At 44.0% G+C, this 14,154-nt stretch overlaps 2 protein-coding genes across 2 annotated transcripts; one reads left to right on the forward strand and one right to left on the reverse strand.

The window, feature by feature from the left end:
- Positions 1-210: 210 nt before the first annotated feature.
- Positions 211-6,882, reverse strand: LOC137905243 (MICAL-like protein 1). Its single transcript, XM_068749453.1, has 16 exons — positions 6,716-6,882; positions 5,731-5,779; positions 5,404-5,545; positions 5,194-5,279; positions 4,936-5,078; positions 4,115-4,698; positions 3,944-3,989; positions 2,941-3,493; positions 2,591-2,707; positions 2,242-2,368; positions 2,028-2,118; positions 1,841-1,914; positions 1,239-1,353; positions 1,098-1,144; positions 758-896; positions 211-662 (listed from the first exon to the last, which is right to left on the reverse strand). Exons 1-15 carry the CDS (start codon positions 6,880-6,882, stop codon positions 772-774), a joined length of 2,466 nt encoding a protein of 821 aa, XP_068605554.1. The 3' UTR covers positions 211-662; positions 758-771.
- A 1,136-nt stretch (positions 6,883-8,018) lies between these two features.
- gga1 (golgi-associated, gamma adaptin ear containing, ARF binding protein 1) lies at positions 8,019-14,084 on the forward strand. Its single transcript, XM_068749455.1, has 17 exons — positions 8,019-8,064; positions 8,841-8,925; positions 9,242-9,317; positions 9,499-9,597; positions 9,676-9,799; positions 9,890-9,990; positions 10,069-10,149; positions 10,481-10,618; positions 10,728-10,809; positions 10,980-11,093; positions 11,206-11,355; positions 11,512-11,585; positions 11,697-11,884; positions 12,103-12,302; positions 12,390-12,559; positions 12,649-12,759; positions 12,895-14,084. The coding sequence occupies exons 1-17, from the start codon at positions 8,022-8,024 to the stop codon at positions 13,003-13,005; spliced, it is 1,947 nt and encodes a 648-aa protein (XP_068605556.1). The 5' UTR covers positions 8,019-8,021; the 3' UTR covers positions 13,006-14,084.
- Positions 14,085-14,154: the final 70 nt, after the last annotated feature.

The following is a 14,154-nucleotide window of genomic DNA, read 5'->3' on the forward strand; positions in this document are numbered from 1 at the left end:
AAAATTTTGTAAAAAATAAATAATTTGCCTAGAAAATGTATCATCATAGTAAATAACTAGATTTCAAAAACGTTTTTTAATCAGTAAGAATACAACCCCCCTCAATAGACAAGATATAAAAACTTTGACAAATAAATATTTATTGCAGTGAGCATGTAAATAAACATAAATTACACTGCGTGAAAATAATATTTTCTCTATGACACAGAGTTGATCCTCAACAAATGAACTCAGTTTCATATTATGACAATCTTCCATTTTTACAAAACATTTCAGCATCTCATTTAAAAATAGCGACATCTGAGGAAAAGACAGGAGGTGGAGCTAAAAGCAGTGGAGATGAAGATGCTGAGGTTCTCCTTGGGAGTGACCAGGTTGGAGAGGACTAGAAATGAGTCAATAAGGGGGACAGTGAATGTTAAACGTTTTGGAGACAAGGTCAGAGAGACCAGACTTCGATGGTTTGGACATGTCCAGAGGAGAGACAGGGACTATATCGGTAGAAGGATGCTGAGGATGGAACTGCCAGGGAACAGGGCTAGAGGTCGACCCGGGAGAAGATACATGGACGTAGTGAGGGAGGACACGAGAGTGGCTGGTGTTGGAGAGGATGATGCGAAGGACAGGGTGAAGTGGAGAATGTTGATTTGGTGTGGCGACCCCTGAAGGGACAAGACGAAAGTACAGTAGTAGTAGTAATATATAAAAGCAACGGGACAAGTCAAAAGAAGAAGAAGATACATAATAGCAAGTTTACCATCATTTAGTGCTTCAACTCTGTTTGTCTGTGGATTGCTTGGTGCTCTCATCTTTATGATGCATCATCTTAAAAACTTTGGTGAGCTTGAACTTTCCTTTTGACTTCTTCAACTCTTTTAATCCCTCTTTCTGCAACTCTGAGGAGGGATGTCATATTAATATGCAGTAAAGAGTGGGCCATCAATTGCAACAATTTCTGTTAACAATAACTTGGTAAATTGCATTGACTTAAAATTACATTTTCTCCATCTTCTTCATAAACAGAAAGGAGAGCAAGACATGGACAGGAGAAGACACAGCAGCATGAAAAGAAGACCAAACAGAAGTTATTGTCTCACCTTTGTTCTTCATTATGTCTCCCAAGAGCAAATCTTCTCCTCTTTCCCTAATCAACCAGAATGACTCTTGTACTTTTCAATACATAAATATATGGATGTTAAGTTAAATCACTGAATACTATTCTTCTTTTTTTTGCACACCTCTGCTTGTCCTGATCCAAGTTGCAGATGATCTGGTTCCGCTGCTCGATGACAGCGACCAGCTCATCCATCAGCTGCCTCTCTTGCCTTTGCTCCTCCGGACTCCAGTCACTCTCTGAATGTGAGGAATGTGTAGCATTTCACACACACAAAAAAACATCCACAAATTTTGGGTGAGTGAATGGAATTACATATTTGACAAGATATGATTCTTTGAAAAAGCCTCCATTATAAATAAATGGGGAAATCCGGCTCACGACAGACAGTACCCGCAATCCGGATCCGATTTGGTTGAAATTCGGTGGCGAGATAACGGTCCCCACTCTACACCAATGTGTCAAATTCCATAAACATCGGTCAATAATCAACCGAGATATCGAGTAACAAATTTTGAAGCTCCATTGACGCCAATGTTAACGGAAATTTCAACGTGATCCTGGTAACATTTACGGAAACTTTCATCAAGATCCGTCCAGAATTTTGACTTACCTTGGTAACAGACATACAAACAAACATAACCTCCTCGGCGGAGCTCATTATACGATGTGTTTTGCTGTCAGCAGAATAGTGTGACAAAGTGATTCCCATAATGAAACGCTGACCTGGTTTATTAAGGAGACATCTGAGCATGTACTCCACGTCTGCCTGCTTCTCCTCCAACTTCTGCTGTGTTGTCCTGACACAAGGCACAAACACAAATCATCTGTAAAAACTCAGAAGCCATTCATCACAGTCTTAAAAAACCCCCCGCCTGGATGCAAACTCTTGATCCTGGTCCGATATACTTACAGGTGAACCAGCTCTGTATCCCGGCGGACCAGAATGTGTCTCTCATGGATTAGAGAGAACCACTCCTTTAGCATTTGCTCCTCCTCTTTATCTGACACAAAAAGAAAAGGCACTTTTCACACATTTAGCATTTATACACGTTGCATTCACAGAATCTGTGCATCGTGACAGCAAACAGGTTTAATCTAAAACCAATTGAAACAACTTGGTAAACCATTTCCACGCGCTCTAAGATCCCTCTCCAGTTCAACTCCTCGTTGTTCCATCGCCTCCAATTGTTTATCCAGTTCTTTTATCTCCACCTGAAGGCCTTCTGTAGAAATATTTTGGTCTGTTTGCACCTGTCAGGCAAGAGTCAAAACCTCAAATGCATCATCACTGCAAAACATTCATATGAATTTACATCATTTTTTCTTCTTTTTTTTTTTTACATATAATGCTTGGAGACTGAATTTTAAGGACTATTTTAATCCTGTTATTATGGATGAAGATGATGAAGAATCAAAAATAAATGTTTTAATGGCTCTTTTTTGTCTACAGGTTAATGCATCTAGCCTTTGTACCTTCCTCTTGATGAGTGGGAATCCATGGGCAGGGGCCGGTTCAAATGGGAGAGCACTAAAAGTGCTCGACTGGGGCATTTCATCCTTTTGATCAAAAGGGTTCTCGCTGCAAACCATCTAAAAACAAGAGTAACGTGGAAATTAAAATTGCTGGGTATTGAAAAGTATGTATCTTAGCAGACATGCACGTGAAACCTGCCTAACCTGGTTCGATATCCTATTTACACAGCATTGGCATGCCATATAAACAAAATTAAAGAGATACTCAAACATTGTGGTTACGATTCTCTGCCTGCAGAAGAGAATGTTCTCTGAAGATTCCATTGATAGTTAGTTAATGTTCCGCTTACGGGACTTTGGCATGCGATGATCTCATCCTCTTCATTTGCCTCCATCGTGTCAGCAGGTAGGAGGGGAGGCTGACTTTGAGCAGGCGTGATATCTGACACAGGGAGACTGCTGGGCGAGCTCCGACTCTGTGCTTCGGCCGAATCGACCGGTGAACCTCCTGTTGCCTCTTCGGCCACATCTGCTTGAGCTTCTACCGAGTCTCCAGTTTCTTCCGCATCTGATGCATCAATGTGACTAGTATCTCCAGCTGATTCACCTGAGCCACTCGCAGCGTCAATACTGCCAGCCAGACTGTCTTCATTCCCCGAGTGGGTAGCTGCCACCGAGGCGTCGGTCTGGTCTCCAGCCTCAGGTGCGGTCTTTTCTTCCAGAGTGTCCCGATCCAAATCCTCCCCAAACGGATTGGAAGCACGCACTTTAGGTCGGTACCACGAGGCCGGTTTGGACTGAAGAGCTGGAGCGGGAGGAAGCTGTGCCCAGGGTCCAGGATGGATGATCGTCAGCCATGGATGTTTGGTATTCACTTTAGGCCAATGACCGGTTGGTCTGGCGCTATAAGGTGAAGGAAAACAGGTGTTATAATCATGAAACTAGAAGCTGCACCACCTTCCATGAAGCCAGCCATTGTTTTCTTTTATTATGCATTCACATAAAGGCTCAAGGCGAGGGCTTTGAGCAATTACAAGTCTGAATATATTTAATCAACAAAATGCATTGAATATTTTATCATTACCAATGTTTTCAAACTAGTTATAGTGCCACCAACATGTCAAATGTCCATTGCCTCTTACTAAATCATCATGTTAGTATTATATGAGTATGAATGGGGCTTTGTTTACAATGTGGTATAATTTATTGTTGCATGATTTGTCTTCCTACAGGATTCACCATTTTTTCGAGAGCATCATTATTATTTATTGCTATTGAAAATGGTTATTCCAGGATGGAGGTGGAGATTTGAGCTAACAGTAAACAGAGAACAAACTCTTCATGTACACTCACCCCCGAATTGACCTGGATGAAGACTTATTTTGGGAGGAAGAGCCGCCTGTGCAGAGAAAGTGAGAGAAGAGCAACAAGAAAAACAAAAATGGCTGATCATACATGCATAGATACATGCATGCAGACATAGAGCGAAATACCTGGCAGCAAAAGTTCAAAGTGCCAATTTACCTGCAGCAGGAGGGCTGTCCATTGCCTGGGAAGGTTTGGTTCTGGGTGCAAGAACGGGGTCCACAGACGAGCTTACAGGTGGGGGGACCAGCTGACTGCTTCCTTCTGTCACTTGCACCCAAGAAGAAGAACGCTCCGGGGGCTCCGGGACCGTCATCACTGGTTCTCGCTGTGCCTTGCTGTCAGCTGGAATGGGTTCGGCAGCCTTGTCAGGAGAGGGGGGGACAGGAGCTTGCCTCTTCCCCTTCCTCTTCACGCTGCTTGTGAAGTCTTTGTTTTCTCCGTCTCTCACTTCTCTGCCGCTCTCCTTCATTACTTCCCCCTCCATTGCTGCCGTTTGACAAACCAGTCTGTCTTGTGACTCTGTTGCCTTAGGGTAATGTGGGACGCTGGTGATCGGCAATCCACCTAAGGAAAAGTAAGCTGCTCGAAATGCACATCTGGGACGATTCTCAGTCGACCCGATTAGCGGATGGAGATTCGGACTTGTTCTGCCCGTTGTATGGTGAGTGCAGATCAATGAGCCAGGATCACGCCCCTGTTTGTAAGACTCTCGTAATAGAGTGCTGTGACACAGTTTACACCTAAAACAACAACAATGAAAAGCAGACATGAAAAAGATTCATCCCATGATTGATCTGCACTGAATAATGAAAAATTAAATGCTAAACAAAAAGTCTACTCCATTCTCAGTGGTCCGTTACAACAAATCTGAAACGCATTCCAACATGTGAACTGCAGGTCTACACACAATCTGGGTAAACCTGAACCAGGACGTAAAAAAAGAAAGAATAAAACAAGCTTCTGTTGCCAGGCGTTACCTGAAACAGCTGCGGTGGTAGACCCGGCTGTCAATGAAATGTCTCTGTATCAGGTGGACAGGCTTAAAACACAAACTACACACGGTCTGTGACCTCGTGTTGGGTAAACGATCGTCCCTCCTCTTTACCAGGTGAGTCGCGTTCTGATAGGAGAATAGAAAGCAGCTGAGGAGCCAGAGGCTGACACACCCCACATGATAAAACCGCCAAGTTCACCACTGGGAGTTTAAACGCCGTCAGACAACAGTGTGAAATTACCTTATCAGGTTTCAGAATGTCTGGAGTTCTGCTGCTTGTTAGGTTGTTTAACACGGTCACATGTGATGACCTCAAACTGGCAAGACCTGCCGCAAAGTAAAGACGAGATGTGAATGAATAAAGTAATTAAAGCACAGCGCCGTCGCAGAGCAAGTCACTGAATGAAAGAACCATTAAAAAGAAAAGAGAGACCATATATGCTCAACACACCGTAGGAAGTCCTGTTGAAGAAGTAGTAGTACTGGGAAAGGTAGGTGATTACGCTCAAGCTATCAGGCACCCTGGTGGAAACCATTTCCTTTGGGTCTAGCAATGCAGGAATGCCCAGCTTCATCTCTGCAGTCTCAAATGCCTGCAAAGCAGAAAAGATAAACAGAGAATGAAGGTAGGTCAGTGCAAATTTTTTTTTACAATAGCTGCATGAATACTATTGTCAAGAACTATTATTCCAGTCTTTGATGCTAGTAATAGCAAATAAACCCTCAAACACAGAAAGATCTGTTCCCACTACGGCTATTGTGAAAAAACATAACTCACCAGTTTGTTATTTTGATAAGCATTCTCCTTGCAGAGGGAGCTGTAATCTCTAGAAGACGGAGAGATTGATTAACTACTGAGGAAATGACAGAACAATCCCAAACAGAGAAATGGACCAGTAACCTGAGACAATTCTTCTATTTGTTGTATCACAGTGCTGCAGTACATGTTATATGAGTACCGGTACACACATTGTGGGTCACCAGATTTGGACTTGCACCCAGATCAGACTTTGATGTGGGCTGAGGATGTCATCCTGTCATTTTGTCTAACATGACAGAGACAGTAAAACAGACACCCTCAGAAAGTAAAAAGAAATTCATGGTTCCATCATTTATTCAGCTTTTTGACACACGCCTCTTTCTTCCATGCAAATCTGTTGAGTCATTTCGGCATGTTTGTGAAAAGTAACTAAAACCCCGTGACACGCCATTACAGAAATTCATGACTCAAGCCCATTGTCTTGAGAAAAATGTGAAGATTTATCCGAAGCACAGGCTCAACCCTTCCACTCAGTTTTGGTAATCAGACAAGTAGAAGCTGATGAATATGATCAAAAAAATAAATACAAATGAAAATGCCTGACTCTATGGATCCACTTTGAGATGTAATGCATTCTTGCTTGTTATATAACACCTCAGGGAGTTTCGAAATCAAAATACAAGGCGTACTTTATATGCTTTATTATAATAGAAGAAAAATGAGCCTTGGCTTACAATGATCACGACAATGAAGAAAAGAAAACATGCATCGGCCCTTTATCTGGACGCGCCCAAACTTCTTTGGGTTCTTTCCTGATATATTTCCAACCCTCCCACCAACTTTCATGAAAATGTGAAGTAGTGTGTAATCCCGTAAACAGAACAAACCCACATCAGCAAAAAAAAAAAAGAAAAGGTAATAATATAATCTGTCGAGTGTCGACAGGACCTCAGAACAGAAAATGAGAGCTTTAATAATAATCTACAGCTGCTGGTCTACTTACATTAAATCAGGTCGGTGCTTGTGGATAATGGCACAAAAGGCAAGTCCATCTCTGAATGAGGTTGACATGTTCTTAATTTCCACGCAGGGGTAATGGGCGCATGTGACGCGGCACCAGTCGCGTAAAGCTTTAGGTGATGATGGCACGTCTTCTGAGAGATCTGACATGTTGTTTAGTAGAGGAAACAGGAAGCGAGCATCTACCTGATATCTTTACGGTTAGACTTGTTGACCGAGTCAGTGAAGGTATTTTCTTTGTTATGCCGCGTTGTTGAGTAAAAGTGGGGAAAATGTCTGCGACTTTCGATCCCTTCGGTGTTTACAGACACAAACTAAAAATTATTATCACGCACAAGAGCAACGTCGCTTTTCACCACAAAACACCGACGAGCTTCTTGGATGCAGAGAAAGGGGGTTCGAACATATCCGGTGCTCCGATGAATCACGATCGATTTGAGAATAAGGTTTTAAAAACTTAAATGTAAATCCCGTTACTTGCTGTTGTGACACTTGGTGGAAATGATCGCTGTCTACCTCTAGATGGAGACGCGGTGTTCCTGCACCCACGGAAGAAAAGGAAGACTTAAAAGCCTCCGTCGACTGGAATTGTTGAAAATTACGCAAGTACTTTGTTTTTTATTTCTCTGTGTGTTTTTTTTCAGGGGCAGTGATGAGATTTTGAAGTTTATCCGTAGGTTGGTGTGGGTGAAAGAAGTTTATTTACAAATCCCACTACGACAACGCCATGAGCCGCTCTTCTCTGTCTCTTATTGGCTTAATATAACGATGACGTTCGCTTCCGCAGGAGAAATTTAGTCAGTGAGCGGCTACGTGAGGAACGCCCCTTTCATGCCGAACCAATTAGAAGCAGGGTAGTGTAGGCCACGGCGTAAGCATAGTAGGATCAATTAAATTCGTTTTACGGAGGTTATACACATTTTCGGAGTGCCCTCTAATTTTTCAGATGCAGTCTTTCCTTTTTTCTTTACAGCGCGACACCCAAATTATATTTGTCTGACCACCTGGTGTAAAAAATATGAGGATTTCTGGGGGAACATTCGGTTTCTAGATGTATAATAACACAGATTAAATTATACCGTATCAAAAATAACCATTCCACTCTTACAAAAAATATAGATTAGTTAAAATTTGATCTGAAAATAACAGAGAAGTATGCGTCGATTCCTATTTCATTATTTATTGATAGCAATAGTTTATCGAAATTATAATAAATTAAAACTCTTGGGACAAAACCCCGTGAGCTTCCAGATATCGCGAGACCAATAAACCTTATAAATCTCGCAGTAATGGCTGCGCCGCCCGATGCGGAGAGTTTGGAGTCTCGTATCAGTGAGTAATTTAAACGCGTTTACCCGAGCCAGTATTCGCTGGAGACGCTTGGACCTAAACATAATGATCGCCGATTTGTTGCGGCTGACATGACAGGTCGCGACGGCAGAGAGATGACTCAGACCCCATCGTCACATCCAGGATGCTAATTTAGCACTGTAGCTGCTCTGCTTACTAGCTGTCAACACGCAACACAGTCAGGCGTAGCATTAGCTGCACGGCTCGGTGGCTTGCCCACGGAACAGTCGTGGACAACGAGATCGCGAGGGCCGCGTTTTTTAGTCACACAGATTAAATTGCGATTATGGCAATGGTTTGGCCTTAATGCTGTTTTTATGCTCAGAAAGTTCTAGACAGTAATGTGACACTGCTAGCTAGCTAGCTAACATGACTGGTGGCTTCTGCACGGTGACATGCTGCTGTTTTTTGTTTTTTTTATTATTATTATTTTTCGGTGACATGCTGCTGTTGTGTGGCTTTATGCATTTGAGGAGTCAGCTGGGGACGCCATGGAACTTTCTCATTAGTTTCAAATGCTTTGTTGACATGCTGAGTGTGAAAATACGAAATATCGATTCTCAATTTTTCAACAGAATAAGGTGTGTCCCCTTTAGATGATTATATATGTAATGTGAGACATACTAAAAGTTAAATGCTTATTGTGCCATGTCAGTCAACACTTGGGTGTACTTCTGTATGTATAATATTTAATGTGATTTTTGGGTAGCTGATATAATGCATTAAAATATCTGTCGCCTCATTTGCAAACATTTTAGACCGAGCCACAAACCCACTTAACAGAGACACAGACTGGATCAGCATCCACGCCTTCTGTGACCAGCTCAACAATGATCTGGAAGGGTAAGGGTATATTACAATATTTTTTGTACTTAATATATTAAATATTATCTTCAGGTTTACTAATCTGGAGATGGAAATTTAAATGAATTAAATCACCTTGGAACTCAAAATAGATGAATTGGATTCGATGCCTGCATGATGACACATTTCTGCTGCTGAAAAGAAATGAGCTTATAAATCTATCTAAATCATGAATGTTGTTTTTCATCTATCTGCTTACTGGCAGGGTTTGTCCGTTTGATGTCTGTGTAATGCGCAGTAAATAACGCTTCTTTATATTTTCCTCAGCAGTGTTTGTTTGTGATTTGTGTTGCAGACCTCAGCTGGCCACCAGGCTCCTGGCCCATAAGGTCCAGTCTCCACAAGAGTGGGAGGCCTTGCAGGCCTTGCTGGTGGGTTCAGATCTTATGATTTTTATATTCTTTCATTTATTTATTTGCTCATTTTAAGATGTTTTAAGACTTAATACATTTCAGATTTTGACTGATCTATATTTGCATTCAATAATTAGAAGCTGTGTAGATTTCTGAGCGGCATTGACTTTTTATTTCGTGTCTGACATTGTTTTCTAAGGTTCTGGAAACGTGTATGAAAAGTTGTGGCAAAAGGTTTCACAGTGAAGTGGGCAAATTCCGTTTTCTCAATGAACTCATCAAAGTTGTTTCCCCAAAGGTGAGACTTTAAAAGTTTCTCTCTAACCCCGTCATGTCGACATACCTTTACGGTTTTCCTCAATCCCCACCCTCTCAGTATCTGGGCTCACGGTCACCAGAGCCAGTAAAAAAGAAGGTCTTGGAGTTGATCTATAGCTGGACTCTAGGATTGCCGGATGAAGCAAAGATCTCAGATGCCTATCAGATGCTGAAGAAACAAGGTAAGAAACTATCTATCACCGGTCTAGAGGAGTAGAAGCCACAAGGATGCTTATAGCTTCTTCTGTTCATGTTCTCTCTTTTTAAATCAGGTATTATTAAACAAGATCCAGAGCTTCCACCTGACAAACTACTGAACCTTCCTCCACCCAGACCCAAGAATGCCATATTTGAGGATGAGGAGAAGTCAAAGGTAAGGACTTGTCTGACAAGACCATTTACAACCTGGGAATGAATGCAAGCGGTTCTCTCATTTTCTCTGCTTTGTCAGACGTTATCTCGCCTGTTGAACAGCTCGCACCCCGACGACTTGAAAGCCGCCAACAAACTCATCAAAGAAATGGTGCAAGAGGTAAGACGGTCTTTCCTTCCTCCCGTTACGGATCACACTTTTCTGTTAATGTGTAACCGTATGTTTGTGTGTGACTTTAAGAAAGGGAGTAAAAATGTCAGTGTCGCTCAGCAGGACATGGGTTGGATGTCCTGGGGGGGTGGGGGGTGGGGAGGGGGGGGGGTTGTGTGTCTCTGGCAGTGATTCAGCTGGATTCAGTAATTATGTCATGATGTTCAGGGGTTAGAAGAGCTGCTTTTCGCCGATGCTTTTCTAACTCTTGCTTCATGAAAACTCACATTTGTGAACACCTTCTACCATTTGTGAAATTTCTTTTTTTCTGTTGTTGTAGGATCAGAAAAGAGCAGAGAAATTATCAAAGAGGGTGAACACCATTCACGAGGTGAAGGAGAGCGTCGGTCTCCTCACTCAGCTTCTGCAGGATTACGACGGCGCCGCTAGCAATCAGAGCAACGCTGAGCTCATACAGGTGAACTGAAAGACACCGACTTGGAGCCTTAGAGTTTGTGGTGCAATGTGGAGGCGGAGCAGGCAGAAACCTGATCTCCAGCGTGGCGTGTCGTGTTTTTCATTGTCAGGATCTGTACCAGCGCTGTGAGAAAATGAGACCTACGCTGTTCAGACTGGCGAGTGATACAGAGGACAATGACGAGGCTCTGGGTCAGTGTCACACGTAACTACACATCCATTTGTGTGCAGCTGAAGAGTTTAAAGCTCTATTCGTCTCTCTCAGGGCGTTTTGTTATGTTATTGTCACTCATTCAGCTATTTGGGGGTTTAAACAATCTTTCTAAGCTTTAGTACAACACATTTGTAATGTCTTTCCACAGCAGAGATCCTGCAGGCCAATGATAGCCTGACGCACGTCATCAACCTGTACAAGCAGCAGGTGAAGGGGGAGATAGTGAACGGCAACAACACATTAAACGCGCAGAAACAAACAGGTGGGTAGAGGATGTGGAGTCTTCCACAGGTTGCTGAGGGCGTCGCCGGCCCACAGACTGCTGCAGAAACGCTTTTAGATTCAGGAGGCTTTTGAATCGTACTGTCTCACAGGCGGGACGGCGCTATTAGACCTGTCAGGACTGGAGACGTCGCCACAGTCGCTGACCCCCCTCCCAGAGTTCCCCACTCCAACAGACAACCTCAGCGCCCCCTCGCAAGAGATGGGAATCAGTCTTCTGGATGACGAGCTCATGTCACTCGGTAAAAGCACATCTGACACCTCGGACTTCCAGTCATTTGGAATCATGTATGCAGGTTGTTTGAGATGTATTTAGGAATTGAAGTCCAGGTTTAAAAGGTAGACTGAGTCTTTATGTGGACGGCTAAATAGTACAGCCTTATTATTGTATGCCTCAGGATTAAGTGAAGGAACACACACCTCCAATCCTCCCTCTCACCCTGAGGACTCCACAGCCTGGGACTCCTTCCAGGTGGGGGTTTCGTTAATTCTAGTAATGACGATCCACGTTAGTGCGCGTCATTCTCTTCGTTCGGCGTGACTGCATTCGGCCGTTACACCGTTTCTCTCGCACTATTTCCAGTCCTCTGACAGCATAGACACCGACATCCCAGCAGCTCCCAGTGTCCTCCTGAGCCCAGACCCGCCCTCCCACTCTCAGCCCCTTTCGTCCTGCTCCACGCCCGGGAACTCGGCCCTGGACGAGCTCGACCTGCTGGGGAAGACGCTGCTGCAGCAGTCTCTGCCTCCAGAGAGCCTGCAGGTCAAATGGTACGAACACGAACAACACTTTTTCAGAATCCTATAAACGTCTACTTTTCAATTGGCATATCGTTTAATTAAACCAACTCAAACACGTCGATGGAATCTCCCATCAACAGGATGCACTTGCAGCGAAAGGAGGATGGAGGTCTTTTCATTCGGATGGTGTAGCATCGTCATGAGAAGCTAACACAAGAACGCTGAGATGTTCATTTCTGTGGTTTTAGGGACAAGCAGCAGTCCAAACCAACCCTGAGGGACCTCCAGAGCAAGTCTGGGTCCAGTGTTGCCCTGAACCCCATCCCGGCCTTCTCTGCCGAACCTCTTGGTGCGACGTTGCTGGATGCGTCCCTGACCCACGCCGAGAATCCTGCTGCAGAAGTCACCCTCGCTGATGTTTCTGTTCCGCTGGAATCCATTAAACCCAGTGAGTGAGCTTTAATGGCTTTCCGCTTCTGCCCGCTTGGAAACACACAGACTCGCTGATTCCCGTCTTTGTCTTCCCCCTCCACAGGTAGTCTTCTCCCCGTGACTGTGTTTGATGGACACAGTCTGCGGGTTCTCTTTCACTTTGCTCGTGACTCGCCTCCGTCTCGTCCCGATGTGCTGGTGGTGATCGTCTCCATGCTGTCGTCCGCTCCCGTCCCCGTCGCCAACATAAGCTTCCAGATCACAGCTCCAAAGGTCAGCGTCTAGGAAGCGTATCATTTTCCTAAATCTGCAGCTAATTTACCGTGTCTGCTTTGTTTGATTTTTTTTCTTTCTAATGCCAGACTATGGCAGCGAAGCTGCAGCCTCCATCAGGAACGGAGCTCCCGGCTTTCAACCCCATCCTTCCTCCCGCTGCCGTCACACAGATCCTCCTGCTGGCAAACCCCAACAAGGTGAGCCAACAGTTGTAAATAAAGAGGGCTAAATGGAATGAGTGGGTTCTTCTAAGGGCTTCTACACTGGTGATGATGATGACATGGATGTTTTGTCTGCATATCGATCCACCGCTTCTCTTCTGTGTGCTTCAGGAAAAGGTGCAGCTGCAGTACAGACTGTCCTTCACCATGGGGGAACGGGAGAACATTGAGAGCGGCAATCTAGAACAGTTTCCTCCTCCGGAGACGTGGGGGAACCTATAGCGTTCAAATGCGACAGACTCTGCTTCTTCCTAAACCAACTGTCCACCTTGACACTCGGCATAAAGCCCGTTTCCTTTCGGTAATCGCGTTGTACTTTTTTCTTTTGATTGTATGGTTTTCCTTCGGTTGCTCTCATGCGCAGTGTAGTGCGTGCGCTTCGCCTAAAACAAATTGCTCGTCTTTAGGTCTCGTCTACTCTACTGTACGTGGGCAGCTTTAACACAAACCTGCAACGGTTTCCCCAAAAATGTTGCCTTCATCTCAGTTTTCTTTTTAACAACCTTTGATATGAAGAAGTAACTCTGGTCAGGGTACGAGTAGTCTCTCACTTGTTGTGCTCCTTGTTCTCCGGTTCGGTCACAGAATGGTTTACGTTTAGCTTTACCTCTGCATGCTCTGCCAACGTGGGACGCACCGCTTCCAAAAGTCCGGCAAAATAGAGAAACAAGAACTACGTGGCTGCAGCCCTCCTTGGTTCGCGAAGCAACGCTCTGCTTGATCAACTTTCTGTGGTGTCTCGTTTGTGGTTGCATTTAGATCTTTTTTTCTTACTCGGATTGAACCGACGTGATTTGCAGAGATGATTGTGCCGTTTCCATCTTTAGTGAAGAGTTTCCTGATGGTTGCATCTGCTGCCAAATGTGCCTGCGTTGCAGTTCCAGTGTGTTTGGATGGATTTGCTCTCATCTGTTACGTGATGGTTGTTTTCGGTCGACGGAATTCGTCAGAGTTGCAGATCGGCTAAATCATGACTATATTTAATATTAATTTTCAGTAGGGTAAGGGTTTTGGTTTTCAACTCTTTAGTTTGTGTTATAAGTTAAGTAAGCATTTATTGGGTAACTGAATATCAAATCCTTGTAACTGAGCGGCACCCATCTAACACTTTCAGCTTGTTCCTACAGTCAGAAACCCACATCGGCCCTCAAGTCACATTCCACGGCACTAAAGTATGACTGCTCTGTAAATACCGGCGATGGCAGTTCTGTTACGTACATTTGACTTGTGCAGTGTGCAAGAGGAATTCACTGGTAAAATATTCTGAATGGGAAATAAAGTTCTTTTTTTTCTCTTGGTGACCTCGACGCACGTTCATTCGCATTGTAGACGAGGCAGCTTCTACTCTAGAGCGATGCTACTAGCCCCACG

The sequence above is a fragment of the Brachionichthys hirsutus genome, chromosome 16, assembly GCF_040956055.1.
Source record: "Brachionichthys hirsutus isolate HB-005 chromosome 16, CSIRO-AGI_Bhir_v1, whole genome shotgun sequence".
NCBI classification, from domain to species: Eukaryota; Metazoa; Chordata; class Actinopteri; order Lophiiformes; family Brachionichthyidae; genus Brachionichthys; species Brachionichthys hirsutus.